Source organism: Orcinus orca, chromosome 19 (genome assembly GCF_937001465.1).
Source record: "Orcinus orca chromosome 19, mOrcOrc1.1, whole genome shotgun sequence".
NCBI lineage: Eukaryota > Metazoa > Chordata > Mammalia > Artiodactyla > Delphinidae > Orcinus > Orcinus orca.
This window is the reverse complement of record NC_064577.1, coordinates 13,506,697-13,533,477: the sequence shown is the minus strand read 5'-3', so window position 1 is coordinate 13,533,477 and position 26,781 is coordinate 13,506,697. Positions and strand designations below refer to the sequence as shown.

The 26,781-nt window shown below is 42.2% G+C and overlaps 1 protein-coding gene across 3 annotated transcripts in view; it reads left to right on the top strand.

The window, feature by feature from the left end:
• STX8 (syntaxin 8) overlaps positions 1–26,781 on the top strand; it is a 240,041-nt gene that overhangs the window by 15,370 nt on the left and 197,890 nt on the right. For all 3 annotated transcript variants that reach the window (XM_004266848.3, XM_049701681.1, XM_033422863.2), the window contains exon 4: positions 5,870–5,980. In XM_004266848.3, coding sequence (XP_004266896.1) covers positions 5,870–5,980 — 111 coding nt within the window. The remainder of the gene's footprint in view (positions 1–5,869; positions 5,981–26,781) is intronic.

Sequence of the window (26,781 nt, the reverse complement as noted above, 5' to 3'; positions counted from 1 at the left end):
AAGGTATTTTGGTCTCTTGGGAGAAGTCCTGTAGAAATAGTAATAATTATTATTTTTTGGTCGTGCCATACATCTTGTGGCATCTTAGTTTCCTGACCAGGGATTGAACCCAGGCCCCCAGCAGTGAAAGCACCAAGTCCTAACCACTGGACAACCAGGGAATTCCCTAGAAATAATTTTTTTAAATCCATAAATAACTCTGCTCCACTTTCTATTTTGGGGGAAAAAAAAGATGCATAGACAGATAGGTAGATGGCAGGATAGATGTCCCAATCACCGTGTAACAAACCTGGATACATGTAGGTGTGGAGAGGCTCACTGGATCGATTTTAGGGATAGCCCCTCGGGGCTCCAGTGGAGGTGAAGTGGTTCTAAAACACTGCACCTGGCCATGACAGTTTTCACTGGTGTCTGCTATTGTGAGAAAAATAAGGACAAGATAATTTTTGTTTCGGTAGAAGTTTTCTGATTCATAGTCTGTTTACATGGCTCCCCCTAGTTCTGGGTATTAACATCTGCTTGCTTTTTCATCGTGATAGTAAAAGTAGGTGAGACTTTTGTCTCTTGCGGGTTTTGGAATGTCCATAGATGGCAAAATTGGCCTATATAAATCCCCCCATCACCATGCCCGCAGTTTGTTTGGAAATACTTGTGCTCCATGAAATCCGAAAGTCTGGGCACCGTTGGAATACTGGGAACAACATTGGCTTTGGAGCCAGACAGAACTGAGGTGGAAGACCAGCTCCATCACTTCCCCAAGGCCAGAGAGCAACGTAGCCTTTCTTGACCTTAGTTTCATTCATCTGTAGAGTAGGAATAATCATACTTGTTTTGCAGGTTGTTGTGAAAGTTGAAGAAAATATATTTAAAGCATCTCACAGGACAAGCCACCCCCATAATTGTGGGTGTTAAATAAAAGATAGTTATTAACGCTTTGTGGGCAAGTTACTTCTTTGTGCCTGTTTTCTCATTTGCGAAATAGGGATAATCAAAGTACACCCGGCTTATGGGATTGTTGGGAGGATTAAATTATATGCATAGAAGGTGTTTCACATAAAGTAAGCCCTCCTCGAGGATTAGCTGCTACTTACTATTTTATCATTGTTAAAATTACAGCCATCTTGGAGAATTTACAGGTAGTCCTTTTATGGAGTTTATAATCAAGTAAGAAGGGTATATCAAAGCACACAGATAGTGATAGTATTAAGATACTACTTGCAAAATGTGATCGATCAGTGCTTTGAGGAAGATAAGGACCTGGTCAGGTACATAATAGATATTCAGCAGAGTTTGTTAACTTAAAAAAAAAAATAGTAAAATGAAAGGGATGAAGTACTATGTGAGCCAGAAAAACCTTCTGGCCTCTGGGACCTTAAACTGTCTCTGTGCAGCCCTTCTTGCAGCAGTGGGAAGTAATTATGCTTCTCCAGAGCAATTAATTTGCACGTAAGACTTGCCTAAATTCTTAAGCCTTCTACCAAATAAGGAGAAACTCCAGGAGCTAGAGTGGGGGTGGGGCGTCCCCTGGGTCCAGCACCATCTTCAGCCCACTCCATCGTAGGTTGGAAGTGCTTCCCAGGTTATAGCAGAGAAACTGGGCTGAGGCACTTTGGTCATGGGTATTGGTGATACGACATCAGGACCCAGTTTCATTTGCAGCATTGCATTGCCATGAACTGGTTATAATTAATTACATGTAACATCAGCCTAGCCGTTGAAAAAGTACTATGGTAGCTAGCTCTTCTGTTTCCTTATTTGTCTGTTCTCTGACCTTCTTCCTTGGTTATTCACCACGTTGGTGGAAGAGGAGGTCCCAGTTCTGGCCACTGAGTGTGTGCCCTGTGTTCTACTTGTCCTTCCTTACCCTGTCGTCGCTTCCCCCAACTACCATGAGACCACATCCATGCAGTGTCACCACTGCCTAGACGATTCTTTGACCTCTCGTTAACAACAACTTCTGTATAGTAAGTGTGCTATGCAGAAGGGCTGTGAATCTATCTATTCTCTTCAACCTCCTCTACCCTCCCCCCCCCACCGTCTCCTTATGCTCTGTTCTCTTAATAGGTTAAAATAAAAACAGAACAAAGAGGTAGAGTGAGTGTTCCTAACTGGACAGTTTTCCAGTTGTCCCGGATTTACAGGGAGTCTCTGGGAATATTCTGAATTAATATTACCAGTATTGTTATTAACAGGATGCTAAGAAGTGGCAAAGTTAAGTGAGCAGTACTGGGGGCCTCAGGGTGGAAGAGCCCCTGGAACGTTTGGTGGTCAAGCCCCACACGAGGCGGTAGGAAAGCCCTGACTTAGACTGGAAAGAGCTGGGCTCTAGCCCACTATTGTCATCACCAGCTGCCCAGGGCCCTGGTTTCCTGGTCAGAAGAACAAGAGACTTGGATATGCCTCTCCTAGCATCAGCTGTCTGTGATTCTGTTCTTCACTTATAATCTTCAAAACATAATCACCAAGTTTTATTGCTCCTAAAATTGATGTTCTTTGTTAATTTATTCTCAACTAGTTTATATCTAATATCTGCTAAATTTAAAACTTGCCTTTATTGTTTTTATTTAAAAAGTACTTTCTACCTGTATAGTTCTTATTTTATTTTATTTTTTTGCGGTACGCGGGCCTCTCACTGTTGTGGCCTCTCCCGTTGCGGAGTACAGGATCCGGACGCGCAGACTCAGCGGCCATGGCTCACGGGCCCAGCCGCTCCGCGGCATGTGGGATCTTCCCAGACAGGGGCATGAACCCATGTCCCCTGCATCGGCAGGTGGACTCTCAACCACTGCGCCACCAGGGAAGCCCTATAGTTCTTATTTTTAACCAATGACTCTTCTCTCTCTTCCCCATCCCCATCCTATTCCAGCTCATTCTTTCATAGTTAATGTGTTAGTGGTTGGTACCTGCCATCACAGACTTTTCTAGGCATGAACAAATATATACACATGTAAATATAAAATGCTTTTGACTACAGAGGGATCATACTATACGTTTGGTTCTGAAATTTTTTGTTAATTAGCATTTGATAGAGTCAAACAATCCAAAACAATATTGGATGGGAAGTAAGTCTCCCTTACACCCTGAATCCCCAGTTCCCTTTCCTTAGAGGCAACTCTTTCTGTATTCTTCCATAAATTTTAAGTGTATATACAAACATATATGTTTCTCTGATTTTTTTTTTTTTTTTTTTTTGCGGTACGCGGGCCTCTCACTGTTATGACCTCTCCCGTTGCGGAGCACAGACTCTGGATGCGCAGGCTCAGCGGCCATGGCTCACGGGCCCAGCCACTCCGTGGCATGTGGGATCTTCCTGGACCGGGGCACGAACCCGTGTCCCCTGCATTGGCAGGCGGACTCTCAACCACTGCGCCACCAGGGAAGCCCTAGATTTTTTTTTTTAATGTATGCAGTGGGAGCATACTATTCACTGTTTAGCTCTTTGCTGCTTCTTTTTGTTTAACACTATTTTGGAGATTATTCCATACCAAATAACTTATGTAGCACTTAGTAAGTGCTCAGAAATGTTAATTATCATTATCATCGATACATAAAGAGCTTTCCTCTTCTCTCTCTCTCTTTTTTTGGGGGCTGCAAAACATACCACTGTAGAGGTGTGCTAGTTCCTTATTGACGGACCTTAGAATGTTTCCAATATTTGGCTATTATAAATAATGCTGCAGTGAACATCTTTGTTCCTACATCTTTGTATAGACATGTGAATATATCTGTAGGAGAAATTCCTGTTGAAAGAATGTGCCTTTTAAATTTTGTTATGTATATAGAAGGCAATGTGGCAATTGGTTGAACCCATTTCCATTCCCACCAAGGATGTCTGAGAGTGCTCGGTTCCTTGCCCCTTTCCAGAACCGCCCTGTCGTAGTTTCTTACCTGATGGGTGAAAGTGATAGCATGGTTCAGTTTGCATTTCTTTTACTAATGTGAAACTGCATTTTTTTTTCATTTGATTAGCATTATTGTTGTTTCTTTTTTCTATGCCCTGTTATATCCTTTGCTGTTTTAAAATTTGCCACTATTAATTTGTCACTTGTAATTTTACTTTGCAGATATTTAAAATTTTTATAGAGCCAGATTTAGTGTTTCCTTCATGGCCTCTGGGTTTTCATTCTTGACTAGAAAGATCTTTCTTACTCTAAGAGTATTAGAAAGTTCTCCAAAGTCATCTTCTAATGATATGTAATTTTACTTTTTATGTTTAAACCCTGAGCCAGTCAGATCTGTGCTTAGTTATAATATTGGATTATCGTTCAGCTTATGCTCGCTTGGATGGTTGGATAACTAAATCCCAACAAAACCACAGATTGCCAGAGTAGGTTGAGTGTAGAACAGAAGACAAGGCTAATCAGCATTGTGATATAGTTAATAGTTTTCCATGATTAAAATTCAGTTTTGTCCTGTATAATTCATGACATAGGTTCTGTCTCTCCCCACCCCCAGGAGCGTTTTTTTAGATAGAAGAGGCTTCTGCTTTATTGACAATTTGCCACTGATTTGAAACACATTGATATTTATTCTTGGTGTTGCATTGATCAGAAGGCTAATATTTGGCCCTTTTATTAGTACAGAGGAAGGACTTAAGTTCACTGTTTCTTAGTTACAGTTACTACTTCACGGTTTCCAAGATGGGTTCTTAATGACTGTAGTCAAGCAGGAAACGGAAAAGCGATGGTAGTCATTTTTCTCAGGAAAGCGTGGCGTTCTGGAATGTAGAGAGAATGTATCCATTATTATTTTTTAAGTAGTCAAAGTCACTAACACTCCTTAGTTACATTGGTTTGGGGGGGATTTATGATTTTTCTAACTAATATCTGCTACTGGGGAACATTTTTGATGGGTTTATTTGCTTTTTTTGCTAGCTGGCCAGCTTTTTCTATTCAAAATGATCAACAAAAGTAGATTCACTGGGCCGTGGTTTTCCCACCCAGGGAAACTTACTTGATTCTGCCAAGTTCTCAAACTTCTGGGGCCTAAATGCAGGGTTTAATATCCCCTCTTGAAAGGACAAGTATCTAGAAATCCGGAAATCCAAAGTAGTGGTCTCACTTTTACTGGAACCAGGAAAACTGTGGCCATGGATCGTGCCGGAGGAGGTGTGAGAGATGATCTGGGTGCCACATGAAGAAACAAATTCAAAAAGGTGAAGTAATTGGTTCAGGATCGTAGGTAAGGATCAAAATAGGACTAGCTGGCCTTTGGACTCCTAGTCGAGCGTGCTTAGTAGATTAACACATAAAAATATGATTATTTCTTTGTAATTCTGTTGAGAATTAAAGCTCATGCAATGTATTTAATGAGCCGATGGTGACAGCTTTTTAGAGCAAATCTGTTGCATGAAGTAGCCCTTTACAAAATATATTCCAGGTGTGTTCGTAGGTGTTCATTAACATGGAAGAAAGGGGGCGACATAGAAAACTTTTCTTTCTCTTTTTCCTTTTTTAGAAGAGTATCTTAGGGTATTAGTGTCCAGGAAAAACGCTTGACCACCGTGACCTAAAACTCAAAGCCTGATGACTCCCTGAGTCACATTGCCCTGTTGAGAGGAAGGACATTTCAGGGGTGGCCGCTGGGAGGAAAATCGTGTTTACCAACTGTGTTTCTCAGTGAAGGATCTCGTGTGGCGGATCTGTGTCAGTGTTTGTTAAGTCCCTCTGTGATGGTTGTGTCCAGGTCCTTTACTGGAAGGATCAGTGAAGTCTGAGGTTAGAGCAGGAGGAGAAGGTTGGTTCAGGCCTCTTCTGGGTAGGATTGATCAGAGCCTATAACAGTCCTTTCTGACTTGGAGAGCTCACTTAACGTAATAGGTCAAATGAGGTAATTCACCTGCTCTTGGACCTTAACGAGATGCCTGCAGAACACAGCTCGAAGGAGACCGAAGACAAAACCTTTTGGATGATCTTGTAACTCGAGAGAGACTACTTCTGACATCCTTTAAGAACGAGGGTGCAGAACCAGATCTCATCAGGTACGATGTTTTCCTTTACAGGGTTTATGTGGTGGGTGAAATTTATTTGCAGAGATTACAGCTATTTCCTGAATGGCTTAATTTCTTTTTCTAAAATTTCTTTAACTAGTAAAATATAGTCTGTTCATTTATAGTGTTTGTCATTTTCTATGCAATGTAGTTTTCATTAAATTTCTAGATTTAGTAAACCAGATATGTTCAGCTGAATCCCATCTTGGAGGAAGGCTATTTAGGTAAAATACAAAGTCAGAAAATGTCTTTTCATTCTTTAGGTTGAGCTTTCTGCTATGTTAGCTGCCTTTTAAACTCTAGAAGTCATGTTCTTATCTGTGTTGGAAAATGATTTTTTAAAGATTTTTTTGCTGTGGACCATTTTTACAGTCGTTATTGAATCTGTTACAGTGTTGCTTCTGTTTTATGTTTTGGTTTTTTGGCCACGAGGCATGTGGGATCTTAGCTCCCCAACTAGGGATCGAACTAACCGGCACCTCCTGCTTTGGAAGGCGAAGTCCTAACCACTGGGCCGCCAGGGAAGTCCCTGAAAATGATTTTTTTTAATTGACTTGTTATAAAAATGTGTCCTAAAGGTTGTAGTCCATGCCTCATGGAATTAGAGGCGTGGGGCCGTTGGATTCTTCTCTCTGTTCTTTGCTGGACAGTAATTCACACTCTACAGAGTTGTCAGCTGCTCTGTACCCGGCTCTGCTGGAAGAACCCAGAGAAGCGGTCCGGCCTTCCCAGCTGAGGTTAATGAAGTATAAATTGTGACATCTTTAGAACTGGCCTCCCCCCGGCTTCTAGAACTCTCTTAACGTCATTGTGGGAACCATCACAGATGAGATGAGGATAAAACCCTCCTCTCCCCGCCTTCCCCACGAGAGGTGATGATGCCTTCATTGTGGGGCGGCAGCTTGTTCCTGGTTAGGAGTCATAGTGCTTCCCAGGGGCGGTGTTTTTTGTTTTTGTTTTTTTAAAGAGGTTTTAACGAGGCTCAGCCTCAGACAATTAAATCCAGGGGCGTGGAGGGCGTGGTCCTAGAGGGGCCCCAGGTGATTCTGATCTGCAGCCAGGCTTGAAAAACCACAGCCCAAGGGCGAGCCGAAGAGGATGAAGCGGCTGCCGGTCGGTTCTAGCTTTCTCTGGAGCGTGGGATCCAAGGTTTGTGCAAAAAAACGTTAAAATTTGGGAAGCTAGATGAAACGTTGGAGCTGTTCGTTTGGAGAAATAAAAGCCAGGAGTTAGGGAAGGAGGAGCTGTGTCCTGGGCAGGGTTTGTAAGCGGACGCTGAAGCCTCCGGTGAGCTGGCTGATTCGTCGTGGTGCCGGACACTGCTCGGGCGGATGCAGGAGTGAAGTGGGAGGGTGAAGGTGGTGATTCAGGGCTGGTGAAAAAGAACCGGTGAGCGAGGGGATCCAGGGCGAGGAGAGAGTGTGCTCTGTCAGGGCGGGTCTTCACATCGAAGTCCAGAAATGTAGTAAAGGTAGCGTGGGGCGGGAGAAGCAAATTTCGTAGGGGAGGAGGGGCCAAGTAGAGGTGATGGTTGGAGGAGGAGAAGACACGGACATCCTTCTCTGTCGTGGAGGTGGCCGTTCTGATGACTAGTGACGGTGACTGTTGGGTGAGAGCCTCCTGTGTGTCAGGCTCTGCTTCTCTTCATTGTTTAATGATATTGAAGGGGCCCACTTGGGCCTTAGGTCTTTTTTCCCCCAGGTTTTAAAACTTGAATATTAAAAAAATTGTGTATTGCAATAACTAGAATCATTTGAACAACAACAAAAAATGGCACCCTGATTAAACTGCATTTTACAGCCCACAGGACACCTTGAGACCAGCTTACTCTTTATTCTAGATTTCACTGCCGTCCCACCCAGCCGCCTCCTTCACCAACATGCAAGTTCTTTTCCTTTCCTGCCAGCCAGACAGGTGGATGGGAGAGGCGGGCGCGGCCTTCGTTGTCAGTAGTTTTCCATTCTTCGATGTGGAAAGGGGCAGCACAGTCATTTAAACTTGATCCAACCTCTTTGCATCTTACAAAGTTAAACAGCTACAAGAAGTAAGATAAGGCAGTGCTTGTGGAATGTACAGTGCATGTTGGCCTCCTTAGGGCGCGCCTGCTTGCTTCTCCTGTTCAGTCGCTTCTTCTGAAGGCAGTGGATTTTTCTCTTTCGTTTCTGTTTTCTTCAATCTCGACTTACCGACTTTCTCAATCTCAGCCCTATCGGGTTTGTCCGACGTGGCTGCAGAGGAAGAGGAGCGAGTTACCAGCGAGCGAAGTCCGGCCTGCACAGTGGTCGCCGCTGAGTCTGGGCCTTAGGTCTTCCTGGGGGGTATGGTTGATTTTTTGGTCCCCCCCCCCTCCACTTGGGTCTACGAAAAATAATAATAGAAGAGTCTTATTGGAGCCAAACTGAGGACTAGCTCGGAAGCCTGCTTCCCAGATCACTCTAAGAAATAGCTCCAGAGAAGCAGGGTTTTTAGCACAGTTTTATATCTTGTCAGAACAGAGTACGTTAAACAAGTCAGGGATACATTTCTTCAAGGTTTCAAAAAAACAGACCAGGATGTATACGTACAGCAGGTACAGGATGAACTTGGCACCTGGGAAGTGAATCTTATCAAAGGAGGATTAACGTTGGCATCCTAGGAAGAGGGGCCTTTAATCTTTATTTTTAACATGGACGGTCTTTACTTCTGGTTAGTGTGCCCTTTCCTTTAGTGATTAAAACAGGTGTACAGTGTATATTTGATAGGCCACAAACAGGCTGTTTCAGGTAGCGTAAAATTCAAGTTAACTCGTCTATAAGCCAGAATGACTTCTCTAGATCTCAGTGTGTCAAAATTACTCCTATTGCTTGTCACCCCCATCTCTTTTTGGTCACCCCTCTTCTCTCCTCTGATAATCTGTTTGCTACTTAAAGCCCTACCTGTTCACGTTCAGCGTCACCTGGGTTTGTGTTTAGAAATGTAGTCTCAGACCCCACCCCCGCCCTACTCAATCGAATCTGCATTTGAACAAGATCCTCAGGTGGTTTGAATGCCCCTTCCAGCTTGAAATAGTGCTTTATATCACCTGTTCTTAATTGTGGGACTCAGCATCAGAATCACCCACGAGGCTTTAAAAAAAAAAAAAAAAAAACAAGCGTCCAGACCATATACTTGCAGAGTCTGAAAGTGTGTCTGGTGGGTGCCCTGGGTAGCCGTAACATGGTGGGGAGCTCCTCGGGGGTGGGTGGCAGGGTGAGAACCACTGCTTTCTCTCACGGGGTCCGAGAGATGAGCGCTAACGGCTTACACCTGCGTGTTTTCTGTGTGCCAGGCACTATGCTAAGCTGTACATGCCTGCGCTCTAGATCTTTATAACATCCCACTTTACAGGAGAGAAGCTGAGGCTTGGAGGGGTCAGGTAACTTGCACATGATTCTAAGCCTAATCAGTCTCAGAGTTTGGATTTCCTCTGGATCTGTGTGTCTTCAGATGGGAACTCTTAACCGTTGCACCATAAGAAGAGCTGGACCAGGAATTGGAAGCGCTTGGCTCTGTTGCCTCCTAGTCAGTCATCTGGGCTTCAGAATCATTGACTTGAAAATGGGGGTGTGTGTTCTGCCTCTTTTTCATTGTTTGGACCAGGTGAGGTGATTGGAACGTGAAGGGCTTTGTAAGCTCTAAAGCCTTTACAACTACAAGATGAGTGCTTGAGGGGGACCTGGCCTCCCTGACCAGTCTCGTTTCATGTTCTGCACCTGGTTCTCCTCCCGCCTATTCTCACCTCCCACGGCTCCTTCTGTGTCCCTTTCCTCAGAGCCCGGCTTGCTGGCTGTGGTCTTGATGGTAAACAGTCGCACATTGATTCTAGCAATGGAATCCATGATGGCAACGACTTACCTTCCTGGACGTATTTTAGCTGAAGCCTCCTTAAGCCCAAAGTAAATGAAGCAGTAGGAAGATTTTAGGGAATTTAGCAGGTCGGTAGCAGAGGTGTGTTGGATGGAGGCCCACCAAGGCCTCTGAAGTCCTGTCACCAGGACGCCCCCTGCTCCTCCTGTTTAATTTAAGGCTGATCCACCTGGTGGGCCTGCAGGTGTTGCTTATGGGTGAATGGTTGGGCTGGCCAGGGACAGAAAGACCAGCCTGAGGGGAAACTGAAGCAGGGGTAACTAATTCCTGAGGGTTTGCAATAATGAAGGTAACCGGCCAGGCTGATTTCCATGCTCTCAAGATGAAACTTTGAGGGAACCATAGATGTTTTATTCAGACACAGAAATCTAGAGTAATTCAAAGTAAGCTTGCAGAAGAGTTGACAAGTGTGTGAGCCCTGTAGAGAGACATGACTTCTGAGGATTGGCTTGATGAGGTAAAATGGATAGAGCAGACCGTGGTGGTCCACTCCAGGCACCGTGGAATGCTCCCAAGAATGAGAAACCAGTGCGGCAATTAGATATCGCTCCCTGTGAAGAAAGTCCGTAAGTCACTGAGGTATGAAAGAGGAAAGACAATGGTAGGTGGCCTGGAAGGTGAATTATTGGTGAATCCTTGTCGGGCTAGGATTGCTTTAGACCCACTGGACCCATGTCTGTATACCTGTCTGTATTCGGTTGCTAGGGCTACTGTAATGAAGTACCACAGACCGGGTGGCTCAAACAACAGAAACGTATTTTCTTACAGTTCTGGTGGCTGGAAGTCCAAGGTTAAGGTGTCACCTTCAGAGTCGGTTCCTCCTGAGGGCCATGACAGCAGGATCTGTTCCAGGCCTCTCTCCTCGGCTTGTAGATGGCCGTTTTCCCCTCTGTCTTCTCCTCTGTCATACCCGCGTGTGTGTCCGTGTCCAAATTTCCTTTTCTTACTGGATTAGGGCCCACCCTCGTGACCTCACTTTAACTGCCTCTTTAAAGAACTTATCTCCAAATATTCCATTCTGGATTACTGGGGGTTAAGACTTCAACGAATGAGTTTTGCCGGGGGTGGGGATTGGGGGGATGGACACAGTTCAGCCCATAATTGTCCAAAAAGTAAGTCCTACACACATTCTAGGAGAATCTGATCGGTAAGGAAATGCATACAAGGTAAAACCATTCTCAAAATTCTTATGTAGAGGAAGCCCTGGGAAATCTACTCAAGGGCTGTGAAATGAACACCTACATAGCACTGCCCAAGCCCAGCTCGTCAGGGAGGATGGCAGCAGTGCAGAGTTGATGGAGGCAGGCAGTGCGTGTGTGGATGAGTGTGTGCACGAACACAGGTTAAACTCAAGGAAATTGCTAGAAGTAGACTGTCTTAGATTTGAGGTCAGAGTTTCCAGTCTTTGATTTCACCCACCTGCCCATGTCAGAGTTACTTTTGCCTTTTTTTTTTTTTTTTAAACCCCGAATCCCCACCTTTGAGGCCTCCCCTTCCTTCCCCAACCTCCCATACCCAAATAACTCTTGCTTGGACCTAGCCTTCTGAGGATCTGAATTCAGTTGTAGACGTGAATTGGATTTGGGTTCCCAGTTCAATCTTGCCCTCCCACCTCCTGACTGTCAGGCTGCCCGGTCATTTCTGAGACCTTGTCGGGGACCTTTCAGCTGTGTCCCTGGAGAAACCTCATTCCCTCCCCTGCCCATCGGTTGCTCTTGGGGTCTCTGGTGACTTGCAAAGATTTCTTCAGTCCTGCAGATTCCTAGTTCTGGGCTCCTCCATCGTTTCTGTTTGCTTCCCTAATCTCTGGATTCCTCCAATAGTTTTGACGGCTTCTGTCATTCTTGATATCATTGTGGGTTGCTTTGTCACTGGGGGAGGCAGGGGGTGGGGGGTGGTTCACGTCTTGCTTTTAGGTCACAACCTACAGAAGCACATTGGTCAGGAAGCCTTATCAGAACTTGAAAATGTTATAGACCTGCTCTCTCTGGCACATCTTGTCATTCATGCTAGACCATCACCACAGGTACTGTTGGAGAACTGGGGGTGATCTGCTAATCGGTAGTTCGAAGCCCCCTAATAACTGGCGGCAACACCGCAAGATCAGTTGACCCAACCAGGACTCCCTGAAAACTGTCGACCCTCCCTGTCCTCCTGAGCTCTTCCCTCTTCTCTGGTTTCCTCTGTGTCCTCCTCTTCTCACCCCAAGTCTTTGCTTTCTCTCTCTCCCCCATCCCCCATTCTCAGGAGTCCTTTTGCCATCCCCTGCCCCCCAAAACTTTCCTCCTCTTTCCTCTTCCTCGTCATATGTGGACTTGTTAAGCAGAGGAGAGTATTGTCAAACTTCAGTTTGGATTAGCATTTCCTTTAAACAGACACGAGTGTAGGAATCCCATAGTTGAATGCGTAGCTGTCATGTGACGGAGTCTGAGTTTTACCTTACGGATTACTGATCTTTATTCTAAAGAAGTAAGCCTTGATGTGAGCCTTGGTCTCAGTAAGCAATGGTTGACTAATTGAGGACATTTGGAAACTTGTTAAAGAAGCCTCTGTAACAATGTCTCTTGGAAGAAGATAAGCCCTAATTTATAAAGCAGTGACACAGCTTCGGATTGAAAACCCCGCTACCCTTTATATTTGAGAGCATTGCCAATTCTCACGATTAGTTAAATCTTTGTAAAGAGAGAAAAAAAAAATCATTGCATACTTCAGTGCTCTGTGACCATCTCAGAGATTATGTGATTAACTCGGCTGTAGTGGGTGGCTAATTGGGTAAGCTTTAATCTTCACACCACCAAGTATATTGAGGATTATAGGAAATAGGAAGTTATTTAGAGGTTGAGATGGTAATGTGTCAGGAATCCTATATTAACAAGCAGACCAACTGCTAACATCAAAAGAATAGAAGAAAATGAAATGTTCACATTTTCTTAGAGTGAGCTTTACATTTAATTTCAGATATTTACTTTTCCTTGGAGCTGCTAAAAATATATATATATATACTTCCAATTTATATATCATTTCACTGTATTGGCAGCCAAGGGAGGCAAAAGAAAAATTTGCATTGAATATTCCATTAAAAGTATTGCCCTTCTACCATTTTAGATCATTGAATGTTTTCTTTCAATTTAAAGCTTGATGTATAAGAAGGATGATTTCCATCTGATAGTACTGAGATTTCCTAAAAAATTATTCGTTTATACTTTGTTGCTTGAAGTTATGAACACATGATGAACCGACTCTTCCAGAAGAGGAAATCTCTGAGGAATATACTCCTGCATCATTAGCTGTGAGACAACGGATAAGCCATAATTTATCCTTTTTACTTATGCCCCAGAAATACACTAACTTTCTGGGTCATCTGGCATGTAAAGGATATGCTGAAATCAGTAAAGATGTGCTTCTCTCTCTCTTTGAGTGACCCCAAGGATAGTTGAACTAAGGTGGTATTAAGTGCAGTCAAGAATATTAAATTTCTCTGATAATTTAATAAACTAGTTAAGGAATAAAAAATGTGGTAAATGGAAGCTTTTCTTCTGAGTGCCTGTTATGAGTGGTGGCAAGAAAACCCTAAACAAAACAAACGAACAAAATCTAGTTTTTACATTTGAGCTCTTTACAGTTCAGCAAGAAAGACATGAATTAAAGATTCATACAAATACGTAAAATCAGTTCAGCAGAAAAATATATTGTGCTTTGAGGGAATATTAGTGGGGAGCTGATTTAGCTAGGGAAGCCATGTGGTTTTAATATATATATATATATTTGCAAGCCTATATTTTGTTTCTCCATCTAAATTTTAAATACCTTGAGGACGGGGACCAAAACCTAACACAATGGTTAATAACTATTTGCTCACTGAATGAAGATCTTTTGTTTTTCCAGTATCTTTTATAAATACCTAGTGGGAGTTTGGTATATAGCAGGCGCTCAGCAGATTTCTGTTGATTGAAAGGTAGACTGAGTCGGGATGTGATAGGCTGGGCTCTGTAAACCTGGGACCCTCAGGGGAATACCAGATGAAAGCATTTTTTGCCTGCCTTATATAAAGTCTGGTGGTTCTCTGGGACAGCTCCCTTCAAAGGGTGATTCAGGGTTTCCCACCATGTGGCTGTGCTGTGTTTGACACGAGACCGCCATGTTCGCTGTGAGAGGAGAAGAGAGAGGGTGTGGAGGCCTCACCCCCTCTCATATGCCATCGCCTAGAAGTTGCGTAGGTAGCAGCCCATTGGCCGTAACCAATCACATGGCTCCAACCTGCCTGCCTGGGAGGCTGGGAAATGTAGTCTTTGACTACGCTGACAAAGAGGCGCATGAAATGGGACTTGGGGCAACCCCTCACTTTTTGTCTCTGCCTCACTGATTATTTGGGGTGGTTTGATGGAAAGATAAGTAACTTTGGTACATAGTCTGTCTACTTTCTTAATTAGCGGAGATTAGAATCAGAAGTTAATAGAGGCACATGAGGTGGGCTGAGAGGCGACCCTGGTGGGGTTTGTTCGCCTTTTATAATGCTCATTCTGAAAGAGTTCAGGCAGGCAGGGGAAACAAGACAAATTCAGTGCAAATGGGTATATACAGTGCAGACTAGAAAGGGAGGTTGTGTCTGCAGCAGTCAGAGGAGAAGGACCAAGGAAAACACCTGAAAGGTCTGGAAAAGAAGGCGGTGTTTATTGTTCTTACCCTCACCAAGGGGGTGCCTGGTTTAGCTCACGCATTAGTATTACAGTCACGATGCCCTCAGCTGCAGGGAACAGATAACCCTACGCAAAACCACTTACATAAGGAAAAATACCTCTGTATAATAAATTCCAAGTTAGAGAATTGAGAGGGATGGTTAATTACACAGTCGGTGATGATCCAGGTTCTGGCCATGTCTTTGTTTTGCCTTCGTCTTCAGACCGACTCCTCTTGGTCGAGAATACCTGTAGAAAGTTCCCAGCCACACTCCAGACTTCAATAGGAGAGGAAAGAGGGTATGTCTTGCATAAGTAATGTATTCACGTGGCTGAGACATTTTTTTTCGAAACTTTCTATTTTTTTTTTTGAAGATGTTGGGGGTAGGAGTTTATTTATTTTTGCTGTGCTGGGTCTTCGTTTCTGTGCGAGGACTTTCTCTAGTTGTGGCAAGCCGGCGCCACTCTTCATCGCGGTGCGCGGGCCTCTCACTATCACGGCCTCTCGTTGCGGAGCACAGACTCCAGACGCGCAGGCTCAGTAGTTGTGGCTCATGGGCCTAGTCGCTCCGCGGCATGTGGGATCCTCCCTGGCCAGGGCTCGAACCCTTGTCCCCTGCATTAGCAGGCAGATTCTCAACCACTGCGCCACCTGGGAAGCCCGTGGCTGAGACATTTTAAAAGCACTTAACAGTGTTCAGTGAAAAGCCTCCCTCCTGTGTGCCCCCCTCCTCAACAAATACCAGTGTTAATAATTTTTGGTATATATTTCCAAGGTTCTCTTGAATATATGCCAGCAAATAGGAATATTTTCTTATTTCCCTCCATCTTTTACACAAACGGTAGCATACTACACAAATTATTCTACAGCATTCTTTTGTCATCTAAATATCCTGGAGATCTTCTCAAACCAGCACATGAGGTTTTGTCATTAGCTTTGAGGTTTTTTTCTTTTTTTGAAATATGAGGGTTGATGTTGTAATTGAATCCTCTGTCATTAGTTTTTTTATAGCCTTATATTTCATTGTATGCACTACTGTAATTTAACTAGTTTCCTATTGGTATGTGTATTGTTTCCACTCTATTACATTTGTGTATATATATTACATAGTTTTTTTTTCTATTACAAAAATATAGTGGTGAATAACCTTATACATAAGGGATTTCATATGTGTGAAGGTCTAGGTCTATCTCTAGATAAGTTCTTAGAAGAAGGATGGCTGGGCCAAAGGATATATGCATTTATAATTTTCATAGAACCAGTTTAACCTTGTGCTAGCAACTTATGTGACTACCTATTTCCATACAGCCTTCTCCAAAGAGTGTTATTAAATTTTGTATCCTGTTCCAATCTAGTATATGAAGATAGTTCTGATGTTAAATTTTTGTTAAATTTGTTTCCTCTGTTAAATATTTGATCCATTTGGAATTTGAAGAGTACGAATCCCACTTTTTCCCTATTTGACTATTTTTGTGACTGACTACATTTTTTTTTTTTTTACTGAGTCATCCATCTTCACAAATTCTGAGATGAGATTTATCGTATAATACATTCGCATACATGTTTGGATCTATTTCTGGACTTCGTAAGGCATTTCATTGATCTCTGCTAATACCATTTTGTGGCTTTATTATAAGTTTTAGTACATGATAGGGCTAGTCTTCTGTCATTGTACTACTTAAACAATTTTCATTTAAAAAAACCATCAAAATCAGCTAATCTAATTCCAAAAAAGAGAAATAACTGTTGGTTTTTTAAAAATTGGGGTTACATGAAATCTTAATCCTTTATAATGTTGAATTTTCCTACCCAAGAATATGGGGTTTTTTTTCTGTTTGTTCAAGCCATCTTTCAGGCCTTTCAGAATGTTTTCTTCAAATACACATTTCTGGTTTAATTTATTTTGAGGTATTTTATAGTTTTGGTGGTAGTTTTAAATTCAGTTTTTCATTTCGTCATGCTTTTTGATGTTTATATGAAAACTGGATATCTGGATGCTATTATATGTAAACAGTCTAATTCTGATTGTTTTCAGTAGTTTTTCTGTTGATTCTCTTGTATTTTCCAGTTATTTTCTAAGAGGGGGAAAAAAACACCTCCTGGAAGCTTCACAGTAGACTTTGGCTCAAAACAGAAGTAGGCTAGGATTGTATCACATGCTATGTTATACCAAGAGCCATGGTGGAATGGAGTTGCCATGATTGGCTTGGTTTATTCAGGATAGATACATCCCTGAACTGAAACTGAGGGCAGGCTTATGTTCCCTGAGCAGTGGAGACTTGAACAAAATTGAATTCTGATAACAAGGGAGAAAGGACATAGAGATGCTGGGTGGGACTGCTGTACCACCCCTCCTCTGTTCCCTTAGCAACAGTGACTCTCTTCATCTTGAAGTTTCTTCTGACACCAGAGACTCCAGGTTCCTCACTACTGTGACCTCAGTAAGTTCTTGAAATCCCAGAGAAGTGGTAGCTCACTGGCCTTCTGGGTTATTTTATTTAGGTTCAAGTGGAACTTGGATAATTGCCTTAAATCTCTAGTTCACTGTTTAAAGAAGCTGGGCTATTTACTCTTACCTGTATTCCTGAAGAGGTTTAGGAGAAGTGCTTTCGAAGTAGAACCCAGTTTCAACAGCAACACATTTATACAGTTTCATAGAACTGGCTGCTTCTGTAGACAGATGATCTTGTGCATTTTGTTAATTATTGTTTAATTCCATTTGGGAGGTAATAGCTTCTGACTTTGTCTCCATGTTCTGGAGAAACATAGGTTAAATAGGTTAATTTGTTGCGGGGACTGATACTTAGGGACAAGAGGGAGTGTTTGAAACATGGACCGACTTGAAAAATCTGGAATATATGTTGCCTTAGCAGTTTTTTTTCTGTATTAACTACTGGTCTGATACTAGCCATGCAAAGTGTACGGTGACCATGTTTTCTTGGGGGAAAAACTGGATATGTCATATGACCAAGTATTTCTTTTGACTTTTCTGGAAGAGGCAGTTTGGTTGATAGTGTCAGGCCAAAATGTTGATGCTTTGGGATGTTCCGGTGGTTAATGGGAACGAATAGAATACTTGCTTTTGAAAAAATGTTAAAACATAAATTTACTTTTAAAGATGTTTATCACATGTAAACACCCAACTGTACAAAAAGGTTATCGATGAAAACTGGAGTGCCCTCCCACTTCTGGCATGCATTTTCCCTTTTCCTCCCTGGAGGCAGCAACTTCTAACAGTTTTGTGTATCCTTCTAGAAAGGTAATACACGTGTATAAGGATACACATACATCTCCAGTGACTCTCACCCTTTCGGTTTTTAATGTGAATTATAGTGTAAAATGTCCTCTTTCCTGTGCGTTATCTTTTTGGTCTAGCAGTATATCTTGGGGCTTATGAAGTAGGATGTTTAAATAGTACTCTTAAATATCTTGAAATTGTCTCAAACTTGACAGAGTAGCTCTTTTGAAGTGTTTCAGTTATGTGTACTAACAAGACTGATTATCACTTGAAGGTCATTTAGCCCAGATTTTTTTTTCTCCGTGGGCTAGGAAAGGAAGCTCTGTTAGCAGCCTGACTTCCAAATAGATACTAATGGTAAAGAAGGATTATCCATTTGGATGACTGATCAAGGGAGTGAACCCAGAGACATTAAGACCTAGGTAAATATCAGTCGTTGCAATCCCACACTGTTGCTCAAGTCAATGAAGGTGGCCAGTTATCGCTGTGTGGATGTGATACAGCATGGTCTGTCCATGAGCTCGCAGCAGCAACCTGGTAGTTCCTCTCCTAGGAAGGTCTTGAAAGCTGGACAACAAAGACATACCAAATGAAAACAAACTTAAAAGGTGCTATTTATAACAGTATTTTAAAAACAGGAGATACGTAGGAATAAGTCAAATGAAAGTATGAAACCTCTATACTAAAAACTATAAAGCATTTAGAGAAAGGAAGGAAAACCTAATAGAGGGATAACCATGTTCACAGATTGGGAGGACTCCGTACTGTAAAGATGTTAGTTCTCTTAAAATTGATCTGTAGATTCAGAGCAAACCCGTTTAGAGTCCCCAGCCAGTTTTTTTTGTTGTCACTTAAGCTGATTCTAAGGTATATATGGTAATTTTGAAGAGCCAAGGCAATTTTGAAGAAAAGAAGTTTTGAACACTCACGTGATCATTTATCAAGACTTAACCGTAAAGCTGCAGTGTGGTGTTGGCACAAGGACAGGCCAGTAAACCAGTGGATCAAAATAGAGTCCAAAAACAGCCCTCCATACACATGTTGTCACATGATTTATGACAGGTGACACTGCAGTGCAGTGGAGAAAAGATCTTTTCAATAAATAGTGTTAGGTCAGCTGAATGTCCACATGGAAAAAAACCAAATCTTAGCCTCTACAGTCAACCTTCCATGAAAATCAATTCCAGAACGATTGTAGACCTAAATGTGAAAGGTAAACTAAAACTTTAAGAAAATGTAGGAAGATATCTTTATGACCTTGAGAATAGGCAAAGATTTCTTAAACAGAACACAAAGACTGAATGTGAAGGAGATGCATGGTAAATTGGATTTCATTAAAATAAATTCTGTGTATCAAAAGATAGCACAGAGAGAGTGAAAGCCAAGCCATAGAATGGGAATCTAGATTTGCAGTGAATATATCTGGCACGTAAGATATATTTGACACGGAATATATAAAGAGCCCCCATAAATCAAGAAAAACTCCTTAGGGAAAAAATAGGCAGACAACTTGATGTTGTACTTGACAAAAGAGGATGTCCAGTGGCTGAACACATGAAAAGGTATTCAGCCTCTCCAGTCATCAGGAAATTGCAAACTAAAACCATGCTGTCATACCATTACGCCTGCCAGATTGGCTAAAATTAAAATTACAGATGTCTCAGGAGTTACTAAGATGTGGAGCCACTGGAGTTCTCATGTCCTGCTGGAGGGACCATCATTTTACAACCACTCTGGAAAGCTCTCTGAAAACTACTAAAGACATGTACGTGTTGATAGCATGCTTCCAAATAGTCCCACCTGGAAACAACCACTGAACACCAACACTGTAGTGGATAAATACATGATGGCGTATTTTATACAATGATCCTAATGAGAGGAAACGATCTACAGCCACACACCACACACTGGATGCATCTCACAAACACAGCACTGGGTGAGATAAGCCAGGCAGAAGCTTGCGCACTGTATGGATTCCATTCCTGCAAAGGCAGGCCTTGTATATGGTGTTATCAGTAATGAAAGTGGTTCCCTTTGGGGGAAGTAGTGACCAGAAGGGGGCATGGGAGGTCCTGGGGTTCTGCTTACGCTGCGTTTCTTATCCTGGGGGGTGTTCACTTTGTGAATTCTTTGAGCTCTACGCTTCGGTTTCTTTGCCTGTATGTTCTACTTGAATTTAAAAATTCGTAAATACACATGTATACACACTTTTATGTAATACATATGTATATATACTTATAAGTATACTTACATATACACGTATACTTACAATATATAGCATAATGTATACTTACGTTACATATATGCTTAGTGTATATATTACATATGTATGTGTATGTATACGTATATAGCCATGTATACTTATGTATAAGTATACATGCATCTATACACTGAGACGCTTGTGTATCTATCCGTACATGTGTGTGTGTATGTATGTATGCACACACATACACAGCTATGTCTTGAACAGGCCACAAGATGGAGATGTAAGTCAATAGAAGGGGAGACATACTCAGACCTTTCCAGTTCCTAGATTTTTAAAAGTTAGGGCTCTCCTCCCTTGAGAGTGAGGAGAGAAGCGTTGATTGCTTGGACTGTCCAACTTTGGAGGAGGAATCGCTTACCGTCCAGTTCTCTTTCATCTTTTCCCCCCTCCTCTGTGTCACCGCGAACCCATTTGTCATGTTTAAACTTCCTCCTCAGGGCCTCTCTGTAGACTTTCCCCGTCCATCTGCAAGCTGCTTATTCTTGTTTCTTTCCCCCTCTTTCATCTTCCTGCCTTTTCCTGTCACATCTTTCTCTTCCATTGCTCTTCTCCCCCTGGAAGAAGATGTTTGGTTTTGGCATTTCTTGGTTTTAGTTTCTGCTTCCCATTCTTAATTTTGAAAGAGAGGAACCCTTTCAGTGCCTTTGATAGTCTTCACTGAAATGGTCTTTACTTTTGTGGGTCTTGGCTGCCTTATCCGCTCTCCTTCCCTGGTTCTCCCTCCCTATGGGGAAATGACTCATCTTTTATTGAATTTAAAACAAATTATCCACACGATACACACTCATGATAACAAGTCAGTCTACACTGAGGTATGACCCAAAGTTAATACCCTCTCCCCCTTCCTTCCCTCCAGTGTCATTCTCCTGATGTAACCTGTGTTAACCTCCCCACATTTATCTGTGCTTGTACAAATATTTACAAGTGTAGTTACATGAATATGCATTTTCCTTTCCTATTTTGTGGAAAAGAATTTTACATATTACTCTGTAATTTAGTGTTTTTCATTTAAATTTGGGCATTCCTCTAACAAACAGATTTAACAAAATTCTCTTCAATAGCTGCATTATTTCACGATAGAAATAGGCAGTCACTTTTCCAGCCACTCCCCATTTGATGAATATTGGGTGGTTTAGTTTTTTGCCATTACAAACAATGACGTGGTAAATATCCATGAAGACTGTGGCGTCTATCTCTATAAGACAGATTTCCCCTAAGTGGGGTTATTGGGACAAAAGGTATGGGTGTTCAAAATGTAACAGGTTCTGCCATGTCTGTTTCTTAAAAGTTATAGTGCTTTACGTTTCCTCTGACGGTATATGGGAGAGCCCATTTCCCTACACCGTAGGTGTCGGCGGGTGTTACAGAACTGGTTGGGTTATGCTGATCTGATGGGTGAGAAATGGTATCTTGTTTTGAATTGCAGTCCTTAACTACTGGTACAGTTGTGACTTTTGATGGGGAAAATAAAAAGATTTCCTACTTCTGCATGATTACTTTTATTATTTGGTTTTTTTTACGGCGTTGGGTCTTCATTTGCTGGGTGTGGGCTTTCTCTAGTTGTGGCGGGCGGGGGCTGCTCTTTGTGGTGCAGTGGCTTCTCGTTGCAGAGCACGGGCTCTAGGGGCGCGGGTTTCAGTAGTTGCGGTGCACAGGCTCAGTAGTTGTGGCTTGTGGGCTTAGTTGCTCCACGGCATGTGGGATCTTCCCGGACCAGGGCTCGAACCCGTGTCCCCTGCATTGGCGGGCAGATTCTTAACAACTCCGCCACCAGGGAAGTCCTCATGCATTACTTTTAAATGATAAAACTCACTTGGGAATTGAAAAAGGAAGCAAATTCTTGGCAGTGAATAAACAGGAAGAAAGGAGTTATCTATACACACTGTATTGTAAGTTATGTTGACTTATTTTTTATAAAACCTCTATAATACTTTCCAGCTTGTGCTTCTTATAAGTGAAAATTGTAAAGAAACTGAAAAAAGAAAATTTTCTTGTCTATTAAAAGAAGGACTTCCCTGGTGGCATAGTGGTTAGGAATCCGCTTGCCAATGCAGGGGACACAGGTTTGAGCCCTAGTCCAGAAGATCCCACGTGCCGCAGACCACGGAGAACAGTCCGTGATGGTTTATAAGTATGTGCTAAATGATGTGGCCTGGGCCATAAATGGTCTAGGAGATTGGAGAAGAGAGAGATCCATGTGAGGTGGAGGAAGTTGAGAAGAACTGGATGGAATGAGACTTGAGATCGCCGTTGTGGAGTGAGTAGGGTTTATACCGCTTACGGTTTCCCTCGTTCTTTAACCCTACTCTTTCCAGACCTGTAATTTCCATACCCATCTGTGTATTGGTGCCTGGGTGGTTGCATAAAAATTCACCTGAGGGAGACTACAGATTTCTGGGCCTTGGCTCCGGAGGGAGAGGATGCCATGGTTATTATGAATTTGAGTTTTTGGATATGAACTAGATTGATAAGGAACAAGGTTATTGAGGTGGAAATGATGACTGTATGGGCAGTACTTTTGTGCATCTCGAGCATATACATTATTCACACCCTTCAACAGTTTCAATGCCAAATTTGGATTTTTGTACATCAGCTGACAAATATAAAATTCTAGCATAGAATTTTTAACACCGTAGAGCACTGTAGTGTTTAATTCTACTCCCTTCCACCAATTTCATTTTACTGGACTTGCATCTTTGTCCAGAGAACAGTGTTAATTTGCACAACTAATTGAATATTTTAGTGCCTTGTATCTTTAAATGAGTGAGAATGGAAACACATATAAAGGGGAAAACAGGTTGAGGCAAAGATGGAAATCACTGGGCACGCCTAATGCCTAAATGCAAATTGTCAGCCTCATTGGGTTCTCAATGGATTTATCATTTAAGTGTGTTTGGTCATGCAGAACAAAGTGAAAGAAGATGTAGAACATTTGTTATTGAAATGAGTGTCGAAAAGGCACAACAGAAACTCCCTTGTAATATGGAAGCATATTGTTGACTTTCAGTCTTTCTCTTTATAAATGTGTTTTCAAGACTTCACTGTGTAATAAAGTAAGGAGCTGCTTGTAATAAATGGTAATTATTGGTTAACATTTATTTTGTACTTTAATCGCTAACCAGCAGATGGCGCTCAGTCACCAGACATCTGGCAGAGCAGCTAATTCATCTTTCACTTAGAATTCTTAGGTTTTTATACACCAAGGTCGTAATATATAGCACAGAAAACTACTTAGTATCCTGTGATAAACGATAATGGAAACATAAAAAGTCTACATGTATATAACTGAGTCACTTTGCTGTACGGCAGAGATGAGCACAACATTGTACGTCAACTATATGTCAATTTAAAAAAAGACAAAACCTAAGAATTCTGTGGTTTTTTTTTTTTCCAATCACCCGTTCCTGTCCTCCTTCGACTTTGCAGGTACCATGACAGTGACATTAAGGTAAAAGTAAAGAATTGTTCCCTTTGGTTTTATTTGCTTGATTTTAGATTGCCTGGATGACTCGAGAATAGCACACAGAGGTTTCTCAAATTCAGGTCAGAGGCCAAAATAATGACTTCTGATGGCCTTTCCCCCCTGCACTTGTGTTCTTCTGTGAGCTGTTTTGTTAAGTTTTACTGTTACATTTAAAACTTCTTACTGGTAACGTTTAGCCAGCAGTGAATAGGGAGAAAAATGAGAGTGGTTTACAATTAAAAAATTATTTGCTTACGGTAGATTTTAAAGATGCTGTTGTGAGACTTGCCTTGAATGACATGTAAGTAAGAGATTTTCCTTGCTTGAGGTCTTACTGTTCTGGACTAATACTAATTAGTCTAAACAAATTGAGTAATCTTCAATTAGTTAACAACAACAAAAATTTGAGTACTTTGCAAAAGGCTCAGTGTTAGGCATTTATTGTCCCTGGAGTACCAGCTTCCTGAGGTCAGGTACTTGTCTCTCTTGTTCTCTTCCAAGCCCATAGATTCATGCTGGCACATAGAAGGGACTCAGTAAGTGTGTGTAGGACGGATGGTTAGATGAATAGGTGGATGGGATACAAAAACAGAATTGGGCAGAGTACTGGACTTAAAGAAGTTAGCTGTCTAGTAAATATGGCCACAAGTAGCCACAAATCCATAGCTTATGATCTTGACAGCAGTTTTACTTTGGGGTTGTTACGGGAGTTATGTCGAAATCTGAGAAAATCCCGAAAGGAAATGAAACATTTCCCTAAGTTGTGTCAATTCTCCAAGTCACCCAGTTTGGAAATCTTGATCCTCTGTCTCCATTCTACTCACCAGCACTTGTGGAGCCTTCCTTTGAATTGCTGGGTGAATCGTCCCTTCCCTGCCATTCCATCTTGGCATTTCCCTCATCCAGACCCCCATCCCCTTCTGCCTAAATTGCACTAGCCTTCTGGTCTACCTCCCCGACTGCGGCCTCTCCTCAGTGTAAGCCAGACTGGATATTGTTGCCAGATTTTGCCTTTAAAGAATGTATGTCAAAGGAAACTATTTCTGATTGAAATTTGAGCCTCTGTGCATCTTTATATTCATGGAAAGAAACTAGCTGAGAAAGCTTTGAGAAGGGAAATCACCCTTTCAGACCATAGCAGCATTTCACATCTACAGGCAAGTCTAGTTACAAAGCTCTGTAGACTCGATCCAGCTCACTGACACCCTAGAAATATCATCTCTAGTCCTGACTGCAAACCTCTCTGTGGCCTGTGAATACTCAAACACCGATGTTTTTTCAGACAAAACAACATGTTTATGGTCACTTTGACATCTTTTGGAAATGCTAAGAAAAGCTGCTTCTTGGAATTCACTGCTTTTTCAATTCTATATTCGGTTGATAAGAACACCCTCCCTGTGAACTCTAACAAGTTTCAACTACATTTGTCAGCAGAAAAACATGGATTAACTGCAACCCCCCCATATTGTCATAATTTAATAATGTGTATCACTTTCTTTTGGGGATAAAAATGAAATCTTTTTACAGTGTCAGAAGGGACTAAAACTTTTTGGTAAAATCTTAAGACAGATATCTAACCTGTTTAGTAATGTGACATTTATTTGATAAGTTCCATTTTATTAGATAAGTTCCATCTTGAAAATATGGGTAAAAATTGATTTATTTTTAAAAACATTTCAAGTCTACCCTAACCTCAGAAGCATAGTATTTAGCATTTCCTTTCTTTAACTGACTTTTCAAAGGAGAAACACTCCTTCATTGTCCTTCCAAAAGTGGGCTTGAGCTGCAAGGTGTTTTAGTGACAGAATTCCCGTTCAAGTTAAAATTCTCTCCATCTGCTCGAACAATGTCAGTCTTTGCTGCTAAACTCCTGAAGGCAGGTGGCAGTTAAGATTTCTTTTGCCTTTTTTTTCTTTTAATCTCAAAATAAATGTTAAATATCCCTCTCATTTTGTCTCTCGCTTAAAAAGCTCAGTGGTTTTCTTAGTTCTGTTTCATAAACACGTACTGAATGCTTCTCCAGCGTACTCAGAGGAACTGTCTTTCTGGTCCTAGGGATATAAACATGACTGTCATGTGGCCTCTTTCCTTCCAGAGCTCATAATTTAGGAAGGGAGACAGGTGAGTAAATAACTAACTACAATCCTGCTTGATAAATGCCACGTTGGAGGTTTTGCACGAAGTGCCGTGAGAGCACCAGGAGTGATGGATTTAAGGGAAGAGGGGGTGGGGACGGGAATCGGGAAAGACTAAACAGCAGAAGTGACATTTGAGTTGAGCCTTGGGGGATGAATAGAATTTTGCCAGATGGACAAAGGGGTGTGGGGGTGGGGACCCTCCAGACTCATACAAAAACATGAGAGTGTGAAAGTTTGTGCCTTTGTCTGAGACGTGGTAAGAGTCTTAAGGCTGAAGGAAGAGTAGGGTTATGGAAGGGGGTGTCGGGAGATGACGTTGCAGAGATCACTGGGGCCATGTTGTAAAGCTTAAGTTTGACCTGTAGCTTCTAGGGAGTCGTGACAGTTTTAAAATAGGGGAGATCTCTGGTCTAGAAAGATCGTTCTGGCAGCAGAGTATAAGGTGCTTTGAATCGGGGTGACTGGGAACAAGGAGACCGGTTGGAGGCTATGAGCTTCTTCTACATGAGAGATGATGAAATGGGGCATGGACTTCAGAACCAGCTCCAAGGGAGGTCTTGGGAATTGATGAGATGTGGCCAGGGGGTGGAGGTGAGGGGGGGTTGGATGACTTGGGAATACAGTGATGCCGCTAGAGAGGATAGGAGAAGAAACAGCTTATGAGGTGAAGGTAGTGAATTTGATTTTGGGTGTGTTGAATTTGGAGTGGAGTTCCCAGCTGGAGAGCCCTAAAGGAAAATCCATAAATGTAGATAGAAGAGCCTGTAGGGAGATGGTGTGGGTAGAGAAATTTGAAAGTCGGTGATTTTTCAATCAGGATGAGGGATGGGAGGACCTGCCTGCCCTGGATTGTGATATGTGGGGTTTCTTTTTAACTATTTGTACGCCGTTCCTCCCCCACCGTCAGATTTCTGATAGTGCCCTGCCAGGGCGGGAGCCCCCAGGTGAGAATCCACCACCATGATGACTCGAGAATATGGCCTGTTTCATTCATACTGGGGAGTAAAAATGGTGTAAGCACTGCTAGCATCTGTCCTTACAGCCTGAAACCACAGGTAAAATTGCCCAGGGAGAGACAGTATAGCAAGAAGAGAAGATCTAACTAGAATCCCTGAGGCACACTTC